Source organism: Bombyx mandarina, chromosome 23 (assembly GCF_030267445.1).
Source record: "Bombyx mandarina strain Sakado chromosome 23, ASM3026744v2".
NCBI classification, from domain to species: Eukaryota; Metazoa; Arthropoda; class Insecta; order Lepidoptera; family Bombycidae; genus Bombyx; species Bombyx mandarina.
In genome coordinates, this window is record NC_143229.1 from 13,739,052 (window position 1) to 13,755,516 (window position 16,465).

Below are 16,465 nucleotides of genomic sequence, written 5' to 3' on the forward strand. Positions count from 1 at the left end.
AACGGTGTTCGAATCCCGCAGGCAGGTACCATTTTTGTAATGAAATACGTACCTACTTAAGAAATGTTCACGATTGACTTCCACGGTGAAGGAATAACATCGTGTAATAAAAATCCAACCCGCAAAATTATAATTTGCGTAATTACTGGTGGTGGTGGATGGTGATTCTTACGGGTAGGTACCACCACCCTACTTATTATTGCCCTGAAGCAGTAATGCGTTTCGTTTTGAAGGGTGGGGCAGCCGTTGTAACTATACTGAAACATTAGAACTTATATCTGAAGGTGGGTGGCGCATTTACGTTGTAGATGTCTATGGACTTCAGTGACCACTTAACAACCAGGTGGGCTGTGAGCTCGTCCACTGACCTAAGCAATAAATAAAAAAAGAAAATAATATGTACTTTTTTTCGTGTGCTATGTCTATTGAGTAATTTTTAAGTAAAACTATTTTCGTATTATTCTTTTGTTATCTTTTTACTGATTCATGAAGCTGCCTTCTTATCAGTTTGAGTTTTTTTGTCTTTCGATTTAAATAATATACTCAAAACACAGCTTAAAAAGGGTTTTAATTGTAATTTAATTAAATAAAATGACTAGCAAATAAAGCTTTGACTCTTACCAGGTACAAAGTTTAAAGAACTGATAAATACTAATTCAACATATCCCTGATTTCGAAGCTTTCTCCTCATTTTGAGAAAACGTAACGGCTGGATCTATTTAGATACCTTTTTTTTTTAATGTTAAGTTAGCTGTTATTTTATTATTATTCATTGTCGGCTTTAGCAATGAAAACGGTCCGTTTACGCCCTGTACAATTATTCCAACAGTCACCGCACAAATTGTAAACAGTAATTATCTCTAATATGTGTAAGCACACATTGGCTCGTAACTGACCGTGTTTCCTGTGTGCTGTTTATTTTCAATGCTTCACCTAGAAAAGTAAATAATCAGTATATTTTTGTAATTATAAGTACCTAACATTCTACGTTATGACTGTGCAGTATTCGACACAATGGTTTATGTAAATATCTATTATGTTTGCGCAAACTTCAAATGTTACATTAAGTAGATAATTTTATGTTCACATTTGGTTGAAGTTGAAAGTTGAAGATGAAAGGCGATTGCATGCAGATGGCATGGATATGTGATGAGATGAAATGAAAATGAGGTTGGTAAGAGAGTGTTAACTATGAATGTGCAAGGATATAGAGGAAGAGGTAGACCTAAGAAGAAATGGATGGATAGCGTGAAAGAGAGGGGAGTGAGCGAAGAAATGGTAAATGATAGAGGAGTATGGAAGGAGAAAACATGTTGCGCCGACCCCGGGTGACTGGGAAAAGGGCAGGAGAATGACGATGATTTGGTTGAAGTTTAGTATCTACTATTTTGCGACGTAGTTGAATGGATGATTTCCAGGCCATGCTTGCTATAACGGCTATCACACGTTCCATCGATAATACGCTATCCCAGACAGAGGTCGGCAAAGTGCGGCTCCTTGAACTCTTGAGTGTGGCTCTGGCACAAATATAATAATAAAAAAAATCGGCTTGCCCGGCCTCAAATATTATCTGGCTGTGGACGAAAAAGCCGGTTAATAGTATGTACGGTCATTTAATATCATCACCCCTGACTGCTGTCGATTATTACCTAGTCAGGTCATAAATTCTGTCACATGTTTAATGTAAAATAATTGAAACAAGTTTATTCATTATGTAACCATTCATATACCAAAATGAACTTAACAAAACATAGATTCTTATGACACTAAAGTTTATGCAAAATGACCTCCGTGATTTTGAATACAGGCCTTCAATCTGCGCTGCCAGTCGTCTATCGCAGCACGAACGAGGTCCATGTCAATATCGGCGGCTGCCTTAATCAAGGATGTCTTGAGTGACTCCAAATTGGGATGAGGCTTTGAGCACGCCTTTTCCTCCAAGTGTTGCCATATCTTGTAATCTAAAGGATTCAAATCTGGACTGGAGGAGGGCCAGTCTTCGTGCCGGATGAAGTCGATTTCACGCGCCGCCAGCCAGTCTTGTGTGCTCTTCCCTCTATGAGCTGGCGCCGAATCTTGTTGGAATACCCAGTGCCTGTTATTGAACATGGTATGAGAAACAGGTTCCACAAGGTTCGTCAGGACTGTATTTTGATACACAACTGCGTTCGTTTTTACACCTTTCTCACAAAAATGTACCTCTGTTAAGCCCCAATCAGAAACTCCCAACCATACCATGAGCGAGGATGGAAAATGACCTCGTTGGACACGCGGAATACGGTTGCTCGCTTCTTCACTACTGTGTGCGTACACCTTATCATTTTGTTTGTTGTAGCTCTCTTCTACGGTAAAAATTTTTTCATCCGAAAAATAATTTCCCGATATTTTTTTCCCGCGTACCGCTTCAACAAAGCGCAGCATCTCTTCAGTCTCAGGTCCATTAGACGAGCATTCAAACGATGTCCTGTTTTTCTTCGATATGCTCGAAGCCCTAAGTCTTCATTTAACACCCTTTTCACCGTGGTTCTGCTTAACCCCATCTGAAGGGCCAACAGTTTCTGCTTACGTTTGGGATTTCTTTGAATTCGCGCCTTCACAGCTTTTATCACTGCTGGAGTCCTAACAGACCGAGGGCGACCACTTCTTGACCTGTCATCTACACTAGAGTCTTCATTGTATCGTTTGATGGTACGATAAACGAATCTTTTGGTTATATTCAAATTTTTCAGTATGTTAAAAATTTGAATTGGCGCGTAACCGCAACGATGTAACGCAATAACTGCAACACGGTCTTCTTTAAGCGTCCACTCCATATTTAAAAATGAGTAAAATTCTAAAAGTATACATTTTTATTTTCATGAACAATTCGAAATTCGAATTCAATAAACTTTTTTGTGGCCAGCATTCTAAAAGAAAAGTTTTTACTGTGTGACAATACTTATGACCTGACTAGTTATATATATTAATCGAAGCAGTAGGTATACAATATTACTTTTATTTTATAATTTGCAATAATAAATGTTTACTACATTTACACACAGATTTGGCTTTCAATTTTTTTAAGTCGTTTTAAATTGCATATTTGGCTCTTTAGCTAATAAGTTGGTCGACCACTGCGGCAATCCCATCAATAAGATTCGTTCACGATAGAAATAGGGATAAAGAAAATTACGCTTGTCAATCCTATGTGGATACACTACAAAAAAGGTTTACTTATAGTAAAGTGGAGTAATACATCAAGGGCCGTAATCTGTTATCAGCACATTCTAACGGCATAGTCCGACGGACTATTATAATTTAATTTTACTCTTTTACAAAGTTATCACATCTTAGGAGACAGACATTCTGATCTCATTAAACAAAACTGGGTGAACACTGATAAAATAAAACAACGTTTCATTTAACAAAAACTATATTATTATTAATCATAAAGCTTCATTTGATAGCATATTGGCTATTTATTAAAACAGTCTAACACATAAAAAAGAACGATAATAATTACTTACATAAAATGAGTTCCGTTTAAAGTTCTTCAACTTTTGCGCTTCGAATATCTAAATCAGTTCACAGATAGGAGATATAATGAAACACTGGATAAATCAAATAATTGTTCGTCGAGGTCGATAGACGTAATCAGCTGCTCTTACGTTTAAAAAAGGCACAACCTGATGGTCATGGTTTCTAGCACGAAGGATTGTTTTTAGCTTCCTGTTAGATGTTGCCGTTGATCATGATTTAAAGTATTAACAAATTACGAATAGTACATGGTAAAGGCTTTGCTGACAATATTTTGGTTGATAAAAATTGAAAAGTGTCGAAATATCGGTGTGATTAGCATAGTGAGTTTCTCGCCGCCCACTGGGTTTCCCGCCGGATCTTCTCAGTGGGTCGCGTTTCCGATCCAGTGGTAGATTCTGCACATCACTGCTCTTGCTAGGGCCAGTGTTAGCAACACACCCGGTTTGAGCCCCGTGAGCTCACTTACACGTCAAGGAGAAGCTGATGTAGCCCAAGGCTACCAGCATAAGTAGGAAAAAAAAGATCAAATGGGAATAGAAAGGCTACATGTTGCTGAACCAATAGCTAATTGAGCAGTCCAATTCAAACACAATACACGACATATCCAATGAAGGCCACGTTTATGTTCATTCGCCAGACGTACGAGCCGGGAAGGAATTTGTATGGGGAATAACATATTCATATGTAAAATATTCATTTGTCTCGAGCTAGCATTTTCATCTAAGCTGTGAGTGATCAAAACATCCACGAGTGCGACATTAGAAATATACATACACTGCGCAGTGCAGTAGCCAGTTCATACAACACCAGCGAGCTCCTTAAAATATATTTTTTTCATTTAAATATGCAACTTATTCACAAGTATACTGACTACAAAAAGCCCTATATATGTTATCAAATCTGATTTATTAAACGAAGAACTTGAAGAAATAAACATGAACATTTTAATACAATACGTTTTTTATTATTATTTTATTACTATAAGATTATAAACGTTAAACCTAACCTTTTAAGCATAATAATGCTTCAGAGTAAATGTTGTGGGTACTCCAAGAAAATAGTAACCATACTGATTTTAAGTAGTACCATTGAAAAGGATTTTACACTTTGATACGCTTATGTGTACTATAAGGATGGGAAATTTATCGATAATTTTACTTGTACAATAAGTACATAAGGCATCCAAATTAATAATCGTTGTGTATGATGCACACCACTCTGCTCTCCTCGACATATCTTAGAACGTTTCGAATTTAGTGTAAATATTTCGAACAATTAATTGAACACTCGTTTATTCCAATAATCACAATTAAATATCAATTGTATATAATAACACTGACTGCTTAAAGGCATATGTGTTGTGATTTTTGTAACAGTATAAGAATATATATTATATATTATTATGTTTTCAGAATTAATAAAGTATGCAAAAGCATAACTTATACCAAAATGTAGGTTGCTTTATATACATTCAAATTTGAACTAGAAATAAATATATTCATATTCCATTGCCATTATTAAGTTTATTTGATAGTCATTGCTAAACGTAATGTTGTTGGTAGGTAGAAAAATATATTTGTAGTGTAGTTACATAACTATAATCCGAATAGATTCATTAAAACAATAAAAAGTCAATAAAAAGGTAAGCAAAAGTTGTTGGTATTTTTTTGAGCGTGAACAAGATTAGGTAGCTAATGTCCTGTTTGCGTTATAAATTAAGACAATATGGTGAATCCGAACATTTATATTTATAACTCTAAATGTATTTTATGAATTTGCTATTAAAATGACTACTTGTTTAATTAAATATATCGGGTTTCTTATTTATTTAGTCTCATAAAAATCAATGGATATTTGAATAATATATTTTTGCGCTCATTTCCCTTGGACGGTAGAACTAGCACGTTAAAGTTTTAGAATGTAGCATCTGTATATTGGATTCTTAATATTCAAAATATTTATAATATAATTATTTTAACACTAATGAAATATTTCAAATGACTACTAAAGTGTTTATTAATCATTTAACAATCGCAGGTACAATTTTAATGTTACAATTAGGTTAGTTTAATTCAATGTACAAATCAATTTGTTAGTAAAAACTAAAAACAAGTTAGAATCTAAGACTTATTTCATTTTTCTGCTAAGTTTTCGGTGTACCAGATTTACCAATTCTTTGGTGTCTTTAAACAAATTAAATTAAATTTTAAATTCATAGTGAAATTGAATTTTGGTTCGAAAGTACTTTGGTGTAATGAAGTGTTGGACTAAAATGTCCATTTTAAAAATGAAAGTGTACGTGGAATTTTACTGTTTATAAAATTAAAATAAATCAGAACAATAGAAACGTGTCAATACTGTACATTATTTACATCAAAAACAATAAAACAACAAAGAAAAATTAAAATAATGACTATAAACAAAACAGTGTATTCATTCGGTCGTTCGGTCAACATTGAAATTAGTTGGTAAAGTACCAATTTTTTTAATACAAAGAGTGGATTAACTTTTAGGGATATTATCTTCATAATTTAATAGTTTAAAGCAGACCCATTCAAAAATGAGATTTTTAAGTAACATCAAAATATATTTTAATTTCATTGATTATCCGTGCCTGCAATACCTTTACTAACATTCAAGTTCAATTTATTTAAGTGTAAACATATTTTAAATTTCGCATTTTAATTAATATTATCATGCTGCTATGTTTTTTTTGGTTTTTTATGACACACTTTAAGTTTATTCTATTATTTTTGGATTTTTTTCGCAAACACCATATACCTATAGTAGATATAATAGTTACTCCTACTACTGGGACAATTCTAATGCCTCCACATGTGTTATAATCCGTTACAGGTTTAGCTAGTAGTCCTAGAGTACCAAAGAAATAGTCATTCATACATACGTACGAAAATTACTTATTATAAAAACAAAAAGTTTACATATTTTGATCGGCTACGTTTATTTTTGCTTACAATAATTGTCGCAGTGACATAATTAAAAATATCTGAGAATCCGCGCATTAAACTTAAATATCAATGATATTTAGAAATGCTATATTTTCCACAGTTCTACCTTTATTATACTCGTATTATGCTATATGCTATATTTGCCATATATAATATTTGTAAAGCAGAGTAACGTTAAAGTATTCTTGAAATAATTGTAAATAAATTCAAATCTTAATTATGAAAGTCACCTCAATTTTATTCTGTAAATAAAAAATAGAGTTAGGTATTTGTTGACTGACAACATTTAGTCAGCCACCCCTTTTGCGAGCATGTTTTTTATGGAAAAATAATGGTAGGTACATATTGAGTTTTTTATTTATTAATTTAGTCTTTTTTCTGTTGTAGTGTGTAACAGGGATTATTAAATATTTATGATGTGTCAAAGAGCGTAATAATAATGAAACAAAATACTCGAGACTTCATCTCGGGCTTCTAGCCCTCATTAAAATACCGCATTTTACTGAGAATGACCATAAATAAATAATAGTAATTAAAAACGTGTGTAAGGCCCATAATATCAATCGTAGTTTAAACTAAAATCGAAAGTTTAAACTGTCACTGAAGATCAACTCGTAATTTCAATCAAAGTTAAACTGCCCTTCAGAGTTTAAACTATCGCAAAGTTTAAACGACCATGAGGGAGCGTTTAAACCATGAGTTGGGTTTAAACTGCTCTTTTTAAAATGGCTGCTCGAAATTAACAGCTGTTGTTTCCTGTCAAAGTAAATTTAATATAAAGTGAGTGTCAGTAAATAGAGATAAGTATTAGGTAAAATTAAGTAAAAATTTAATTGTTAACAAAAGTAGGCATTTATAGTGTTATAAAATGGCTGAGTGGAATGAAGACACTGATTCTGATATTGAAGATTTAGAAATTCTCAATGACTTCAATTCGTATTTTAACAGACCTTATCTAGTCAGACCAAGAGAAAACAATTTCGTTAAGTGGGACGATACGGAGTTTATACGTCGTTTTCGTGTATCTAAGAATACAGCTTTTACGATTTTAGAAGAAATTGCTAATGACATATCACACCCCACAAATCGGTAAGGCGGACTTTATTTACAGGACTTTTTTTAAAGTACCCATTAAATATATAGTATTGAGTATATATTACCTAATGTTTATTTGTACTGTAATGTTATTAGGTACTTTTTTATTGCAGGAATCATGCATTGTCAGCGTGTAACCAGTTATTATTAACCTTGCGTTATTATGCTACTGGATGCATGCAAATTACTGTTGGCGATTTCAGTGGTGTTCACCAAACGACAGCAGGAAAGGCTATTAAAAAAGTTACCGAAGCGATTGCATCAAGACGATGCCGATATATAATGCTGCAAGATTCTGAAGAAGACAAAAGGAAACATCAGAATGGATTCTACAATATGGCTAGGTTTCCTCTAGTGTATGGAGCCCTTGATTGTACTCATATACGGATTCAATCACCAGGTGGACAAAATGCAGAGTATTTTAGGAATAGGAAAGGCTATTTTTCCTTAAATACTCAGGCAGTTTGCAATTCAGACTTGAAATTTTCGAATATTGTGGCTAGATGGCCGGGGGCAAGCCATGACAGTACCATTTTTCAAAATAGCAGACTCTGTGCTATTTTTGAATCAGGTCAGATGGGCCAACTAGTTCTTCTCGGTGATGCTGGATATCCGAACAAAAAATATCTATTGACACCTCTACAAAATCCTGTCACAGAAGCTGAGAAACTATACAATGAGTCTCATATACGAACTCGGAATTGTATAGAGAGGGCATTTGGCATATGGAAGAGACGGTTTCCAGTTTTGTCATTGGGAATTAAGACCAAAGTTGAACTGGTACAAGATATCATTGTTGCAACAGCCATTTTACACAACTTGTGTATCAAGCATAATGATATCATGCCTAACTTAGATGTTAACTTAGAAAATATCATTGATGTAACTGGCAGTGATAACAACCAAGATACCACCCTCAGCAGCAATTACAGCAACAATAGTTATAGAAGGCAAATGTTAATTGACAATTACTTTAGTAGTTTACAATAGCTGAATTCCTTTTAAAAAAAGGAAAATCAAAATATAAAGTAAATTTATTACTATATTTGAACTATTGTCCTTTATATGTTTAATAAAACCAATTTTTAATATGAAATGAAAACAACCTCATCTTTTTTATTACATTTAATTACACAGTTACAATTTACAATTACATATATATTTAATTACAACGCATTTTATCAATTAATTAAAACTATCGAGTACTTTTTTTTTAATGTCAATTTCTAATTGTAGAAGTGTACATCTCAGTTCATGCTCCTTTACTTCTTGTTCTTGTTTTTTATTTAAATTGTCAATTTGCGCATCCAGTAATTTAATTTTTTTATTGGCTAAGGCACTATAATTGTTCATTGTTTTATTGAACACTTCTGGATTCTTTTTGGTGAGGGGTGTAGATATTTTTCTCTTTAATAGAAAATTACTGCTCTTTGGGGTTTCTGATTCAATAATTTTTTCATCAATCTAAGGCAAAGAAAATACAAATCAGTTTAATAAAAACAAATTTTAAAGTCCTCCCAGCTTCAGGCTTTCAGATTAAGAAAATGAAACACTTGTATGGTTTGTGGTAGTAACAGGCAGGACAGTGGACCTCGTTCTGGCACACATTATGTCTTAACACTTTCTCACTAGCCTATAGACACAGGCCTACTGTGGTATATTCTGCAAAGCACTGTTCTTGTTAGGATTGGGAATAGGCAGATTTTTTTTTATATAAAATTAATACACACCAGTATATTTTGATTATTTTTTGCCGGAAGTGCTGTGTCTTGGCTGGTCTCGGCATATTTTTCCTTTGTTTCCTTTGTTATTACTATCTGTTAAAAGACAAAATTGCACCAATTTACCATTTTTGTAAAATTCACATCATATTTTTGCTTAGAATAGAAAACAGTTCTGAAGTTCTGCTGTTCTTTCATTATTGGTGACTTTTGGTAAAGTATAGGTTTAATCAGTGGTCATTTGATTATAAGACAAATAGAGATAGATATAATTAGAAGCTACTCATACATACCTCATCACAGTCATTGCGAGATGGTAATCCCATCACACTAGTCCCAGATAACTCCATTACCACTTCCTCTTCTTGACTGAAATTAATTTCGGCGGATGGTCCACCCCCTGTTCCATACAAACTTCTCCGAAAAGAACTATATTTGGTCTTGGCCCTCTTTTTTATATTGTCATACTTTGCGCGAAGAGTCTTGTCACTTCTGAACACAAATGACGACAAACTGTTGAATTCTTTGGCCAGCTTTGACCAAGTTTGCTCCTTCAGCTGATTATTTGTCATATCACTTTTTTTATTTTCCAATATATGACCATATTGTCTCACCAAGCTTGTGAGCAATTCTGTTTCCGATTTTGAAAAATTGGGAACGCGTGTTTTATTTTCGACGGACATAACGAATTATTGAATTTTATTTGGAAAAACGATGCAACTGTCAAATACAGATGTGTAATTTTAGCTTGGGATTGATAAAAGATTGAAAAGAATGAACGGATCACAAAATGTTGCCACACGTCATAACATTGTCACAGTTCAGCTGATCTCTGTTTGTTTTTGTATTGATATTACGAAAGTAGTTTAATCTATGGATCAAATTTGAACGAAGTTTTGTTGATCCTTAGTTTAAACCCTGAATGATATTATGGGCCTAAATCATGTATCTGGCGTCTTTAGCTTGTCAATTAGCGGAAACTGATCAGCGATGTTAATAAATTGCTTGATAGCTTGTCATCACTTGTATAAACGGTGCATTATTAGCTTGTGTTAGCTATCACATAGCAATTCTTTTTTTTAAATTTAACATTAATAATCCGTTAATTATGTTTCATGAAAGTTCCGGTTCGCATGTTGACGGCAATACAATACGGCATAGATTATACACTTTAGCATCATAGACTAGCGAATTCTTGTCACGATTTCCTGTACTAAAACCACGTTCACACTTCAGATGACATTCTTATCAAAATAAGATAAAAGCCAGACAAATTCCACCTTACGGAACAATATTTTCTTTTCTTTCGGCAAACTTTAAATTATTATTTGTCGTTTTCATAGGCCTGTGGATCGCTTTCCTGAATTTATTTTAGGATGAATATTTTATTTGAAATTTTGCATTTTGGCTTCAATATAGAAATTACATTATTCGTTTACCATAGTAAATTCAACCGATGTTCACACTAACCTACAATGCCATGCAGCGTGATCGCGGCCTAATGAAATGAATGAATTTAAAATGACTCGTGCCCTTGTGTTACTAATGTTTCTGAAATGTCAATGATTTGATTTGATTTGATTTGATAATAACAAACTGACAATTGTACAAAAAAAAAGTACTAAATTTAACTCAATCGGGGGAATGAGGTCAGAGTTTATCAATCTCAGACAGTAATTTATGCTAACAGTCATTTTTTGATAAGCGATATCTGTTAACCATGCACATGTAAAAGTATTACAAATCTGGTTACAAACATTGTTTGATTTTATCTACTTTGGGAACCTTGATATTACGTTCAACAAGCCAATGAAATGTGCAATTCAGTTATATGATTTCTGGGCTAGTGTATAATCCCCACATTTACTTTCCCTATGTCTACATAACACATTTATATAACCCTATTTATACCAATAGCAAGTACGTGTGTGTGTATATAATATGTCCTAAGTACTTAATTAAACCAAAACTCAAATCATTTATTAATATCGAGGGCAGTAGTGTTGTTTTATTATGTTTTAGATATTGCTTCACATTACTCATACTTAGTGTTGATTGATAAATACAGTTCATAAACAACATAACTTTAATGTCATACGAGGAATCACTTGCCAATTAGAGAGTGATAACACTGGTCAACATTGGCTTAAAAAAATGAAAAAATGGATTTTGCTCAATGAGCATCGTCAATAACTACATACCGGAAACTTTCTAGTTCATGTACAATATTACTAAATAAATAAATCGTAAATAAAGTAACACCAGACAGTAGCAGTAAACATAAAAGGAAAGAGTTGCTGCATTCTTTAACACTGCAAGTTAAAGTCATTATGAACTTCATCAACCCAAATATTGTAATTAGAACATTAACTATATTACCTGTTCGATATTAGAAAAAAGTATATTTATCCTTAAATATCAATTACAACTATTGTGAATCATATTTACATAGCCTTTTTATGCTCTTCATCTAACAGCACGTTGAGTGTACAGCTTCTGCTTCAAGTAAATTGAAATCAGTACCATTTGGTCGATTGAATCCTGTTTTTATTCCGTCCCATCCGTCTTCCACTTTATACTCACCAGTCTGGATTCGGTTGTAGACTTCTTGAGCTACAAGTACAAATGCCTGCTCGACATTTAATCCAGTTTTTGCTGATGTTTCTATGTGATGTAGGCCTGAGAACAGTTATTATAGTTGTATGTTACAAGAAAACGAAAAAAGTAAGAGAAAATTATATTCTGCCATGGCAATGTTTCCCATCCGAGTTCATTTATAGTTGAGAATATCACCATTTAACTACAGCACACTAATACAGTCATTTTTTCAAATTATGTATCGAGGTATTATTCAATATCTCTATAAAATAGTTGTTTTATAAAATATGTATTTTTCCATAGACAGTTTCATATGATTCCATTCAGATTTTGGTGTTGTTGTACATTAGCAATGTTGAAGAGGAAAACTGCCTAATTTCAATGAAGTGGCACAATTGAAAATCATTACAAAGCTGTACATTTTAGTTTGGTTAGTTTTTTTTGTGTTTTTACATATCCAGATAAGCAGTCTTATGACTGTTAGATTAGCTATCTTAGCTTATTTCAAAACATAACAAAAAGTTAAAGGATACATTTTTAGTTGAGTAGTTAAGGCCACATATATTCTGATTCAGAACCATAATTTATAGTAGTTGAACTAAAGAAATTCTAATATTTTTTGTTCTTTTTATGTATCTGATAACATGATTACGAATTAGCTTTAAATGTGCAAATGAAATTTCATTAAAGTGTTCAACCTGACAAAGAATATTAGTGTACTGAATAATATTAAATTAGAATAATACCGTTTTCCTCAGCAAATAGCCTGGCTTCTTCACATGACACTTCTCGTTTTGATTCACTCTTGTTATCACTTCCGACTAGGTCGAGCTTACAGCCAACCAATGCGAACACTGGTCTGTGAGGTTCTATGTGCCTCTTGGCTTCCATCATCCATAATGGTATATGTTCGAAACTGGATCTGTTCGAGACGTCGTACACCAACAAAGCTCCAACGGAGTTTCTATAATACGATTTCGTGATGGAACGGAATCTCTCCTGTCCAGCCGTGTCCCAGAGTTGTAGTTTAATCCTTGTTCCATCTTGGATCTCGATGATTCTAGCGAAGAAATCTACGCCCACAGTCGGATCAGATAGCTGAAAATTAATGCGCAATTATATGAATAAATTGACAAAAATATCACATAAACAAAGAAATTATCACTCACCTCAGCGAACTTCCCGTCCGTAAAATACTTAAGCAGAGAACTCTTGCCGACCGTGCTATCTCCGATTAGGATAAGCCTGAACTGATAATCAAATATCGGATCGACCATTTTCTTTATTGTACATTCAATTCAATAACATTGAATAAAATTGTTAGCAACATTAATCTCGTCAAAATTACGTATGATCCAAAAAGATTCTGTTTGGTTTGTTTTGTCACTACAACGAGCAAGGGAAACATAGCTCATTCGGCCTAAACTTTTGTGCTCCTGTACCGGAAAGGAGCAGAGCCGACGACGAGGTGTCACCATTGTGGACACGCCCTGGACATGGCGAAGCATACGACCGCTGTCTGTCCCGCTTGGGAGATGCAGCCTGCAGTGTCTGATATGATTTAAAGTTCTTGGTAGCACAGAGTCCAATCTTTAAATCGCAGAGTGCAGGCAGTTACGAAATAATACACTAACACACTTTTATATATTAGTATTAGTTACGTCGATGTTTTAGAATTTATTATCGAAATCACAGTTTTCTTGTTTTATTTTACTTCACGAAGTGACTGACATTTTTTCATAGACCTATATAGTAGGGACACGACATATTGTTCTATACGTACAATTGCTTATATAAATAGCACCCATTTTGACGGCACATACATAAACATATATCTATCTCGTTCTTACTCAGCACTTTAACTCGCAGGAAAACAACATAACAGTATTTCAGTGCGTACATAAAATGAAACATGAATATACGTAAATGTCTCCGTCTCCGTCTCCGTCTAATGAGGCCGAAAATCCGCCATGTTTAGCGCGCCAAATGTCATTGTCACGTCAGTTCGGCCGTCTGTTTTGGGTTATACATTATTTATTGACTTTGATATCGATTTAATATGATTGCTTATATAAAAAAAAAAATATTTTATCATGCTTAAAACATACAAAAATAATAATCAAAACATATTTTATAGGATCTCAAGAAAGTCGATGCCCCAAAACTATTATCTATATATATTTAAATTCATTATGGAGCCCTCATCCGAAAAATCGGACACCATTTTTCGGTCGGAATCTATTGATCATGACACTAATCATAAATACCTCTTTAAAATATGTCATCAAAACATATTTAGACATTCTGTTTAGATATTTCAGGAAAAAAGCTACCGACAAAATCTCTTCGGAACTATTTAAATAAAATAGTTTTATTCCGCAGTGAGTAAAACACTATTGTCAACTCGTTAAATATTTAATAATTAAGTGATTATAGAGAGGAAGTCACAAGGAATGACGTTTGTAATTTTATTAACGAATAAATGTTCTGTAGGTGTTTTTTTTCATCAGGCGGTCCCTTGATAAGTTTAAAATTTGAATCACTCTCAAGTGAGACGTGACTCAAGTGAGAGTGATTCAAATGGTGCGGCCTGCCTTCCTTGAGGTGCGCTGCGGTAGTGTGTTACGGACTTTAGAGTCAGCAAAACAATTAAAATAGATTGTAATAGTCTAAGAAAAACACGTACTCAAAATACGATAACATTCAGCATGCTAGAAATGGGCAGATGGCACCGTACTACGCCATATCTTTATGTTTTGCGGAAAACGACAACTTTATAAAATCAGTGTAGCAAATTTTAAAAATCGTCATATCGTTTACTTGGCAAATTTGAAGCACGAACTCGTCTTAGATTTCACATAATATCTAAATCACATCATCTTTGCACATAACAATATACTTACTTCCTATTAAAGTATAAATTCTACAAATACATTCACTCAACATTATTTAAAATAAAATGAGCCAAGAACGTTTATCGATAAAACCTACTAACATTAAAATCTTCTGGGCAGCACTAAAACCGCCATGTTTTGTGGCCAGATGACGTCACAGTGGCACGAATTTTTTGTTGACGTTTCATTTCCATAGGTTTCCTACTTCAGTGCATTTTTTTCACTCGTTCTTATGACACCTCTTGTCACTTCTTTCTATGTATATGTTTTCTATTGATAAGGAGTTTCTATACTTTTAACTCCAATACTTTCCCTAAGCATTTACATAGTACACAGTCCTAGCGCCTGGCGTAGAACTGCATATGACGTACGAGGTAGTGGTTTGGTGAGGATGTCTGCGACTTGATCCTTTGTTCCGATCCGTACAACGTTGCAGATACCCTCAGTTACCAATACGTCAGAGAGACGTAGAAATGTCTGAGCCGGATATGCTTCGTTCTCTTGTGAAACTCGGGGTTGTGAGCAAGACGAACAGCAGCTTCATTTTCCACATGCAGAACCGATACGTCCGCAATTGTAGTCAATGCCTGGAATAGTCTAGCAAGCCACATTAGTTCTCTGCCGGCTTCACTGGCTGCCACAATTTCGGCTTCTGTAGTGGAGATAGCGACCGATGTTTGTCGCTGACTGATCCATGAAACTGTGCCTCCAGAATAGCGACAGATCACTCCCGTCGTGGAACGTCCGGTTTCTGGATCACCTCCGTGGTCGGCGTCGCTAAATCCTTCTAGGATTCCAGGTTTGAGACCAGCTTTATATGAGATCCCATGCGAAAAGGTACTTTGATGTAGCGCAAGATACGTTTTACCTTGAGCCAATCTGTCTTTACAGGCTTCTCCAACTTTCTTGAGACAACTCCGATGGCATAAGCAATGTCAGGGCGAGTACCAAACATTAAGTATGCCAGAGCACCGACAGCTTCTCTATATGGGAAACAGGAAGCTTCCGTTTCTTCTTTCCCTTCTTGAATAGTCTCTCTCTCAATGGGTGTGGAAACGGGATTACAGTCACTCATTTGAAAGCGGTCTAATACCTTTTTCGCGTATGCCTCTTGGTTGATGAAGATGGAGCCATCCTTTCCTCGATGGATTTGAAGACCAAGATAATATGTCGCTGGTTTCGTCGTTATGCGCAGTCTCTTCTTCAAATCTTCTAAGAAGGCGTTAGCCGTGTCTTCATCAGTGGCAGCTACTAATCCGTCATCGACGTACAACGTGATCAGTAGTTTCTTCCCGTTAACTTCTCTTGAATATAAGCAGCAATCAGCTTCGGACTGTTTGAAGTTCATATCCAATAGGATCTCTTGAAAGCAAGAGTTCCAGCACTTTGGTGCTTGTTTAAGTCCGTACAGGCTACGGTTAAGCTTGAAAACGGTAGACGTTCCTTCCGTGAGGTTGCACCCTTCTGGCGGTTGAACGTATATTTCTTCCTCGAGCTTTCCGTTCAGAAAGGCTGTGCAAACGTCGAATTGGACCAAATGTAAGTTTTCATGCGCACTTACACTGAGTAGTGCTCGTACAGTAGTCAGGCGTGCCACAGGACTGAAGGTCTGGTCATAGTCTACTCCTTTCCTTTGTCTGTACCCTTTTACGACAAGTCGAGCCTTGTA

The 16,465-nt window shown here is 34.6% G+C and overlaps 2 protein-coding genes across 2 annotated transcripts; both read right to left on the reverse strand.

Moving 5' to 3' along the window:
- Positions 1 to 5,517: 5,517 nt before the first annotated feature.
- On the reverse strand, positions 5,518 to 9,987 carry LOC114248306 (uncharacterized). Its single transcript, XM_089737442.1, has 3 exons — positions 9,598 to 9,987; positions 9,314 to 9,400; positions 5,518 to 9,047 (listed from the first exon to the last, which is right to left on the reverse strand). The coding sequence occupies exons 1-3, from the start codon at positions 9,985 to 9,987 to the stop codon at positions 8,769 to 8,771; spliced, it is 756 nt and encodes a 251-aa protein (XP_089593568.1). The 3' UTR covers positions 5,518 to 8,768.
- A 211-nt stretch (positions 9,988 to 10,198) lies between these two features.
- Rab39 (RAS oncogene family member Rab39) lies at positions 10,199 to 13,295 on the reverse strand. The gene is made up of 3 exons (XM_028185953.2): positions 13,072 to 13,295; positions 12,649 to 13,000; positions 10,199 to 11,983 (listed from the first exon to the last, which is right to left on the reverse strand). The coding sequence occupies exons 1-3, from the start codon at positions 13,177 to 13,179 to the stop codon at positions 11,775 to 11,777; spliced, it is 669 nt and encodes a 222-aa protein (XP_028041754.2). The 5' UTR covers positions 13,180 to 13,295; the 3' UTR covers positions 10,199 to 11,774.
- Positions 13,296 to 16,465: the final 3,170 nt, after the last annotated feature.

Bases quoted from the DNA above. Each gene is read 5' to 3' on its own strand.
- Rab39 (XM_028185953.2), bottom strand. From the start codon at position 13,179: ATGGTCGATCCGATATTTGATTATCAGTTCAGGCTTATCCTAATCGGA. The intron at 13,001-13,071 runs GTGAGTGATAAT...ATTAATTTTCAG, and splicing joins CGGACGGGAAGTTCGCTGAG to CTATCTGATCCGACTGTGGG. The intron at 11,984-12,648 runs GTATTATTCTAA...AACTGTTCTCAG, and splicing joins GCTATTTGCTGAGGAAAACG to GCCTACATCACATAGAAACA.
- LOC114248306 (XM_089737442.1), bottom strand. From the start codon at position 9,987: ATGTCCGTCGAAAATAAAACACGCGTTCCCAATTTTTCAAAATCGGAA. The intron at 9,401-9,597 runs GTATGTATGAGT...GTCTTTTAACAG, and splicing joins CTCGCAATGACTGTGATGAG to ATAGTAATAACAAAGGAAAC. The intron at 9,048-9,313 runs GTGTGTATTAAT...TCTTTGCCTTAG, and splicing joins AAAATAATCAAAATATACTG to ATTGATGAAAAAATTATTGA.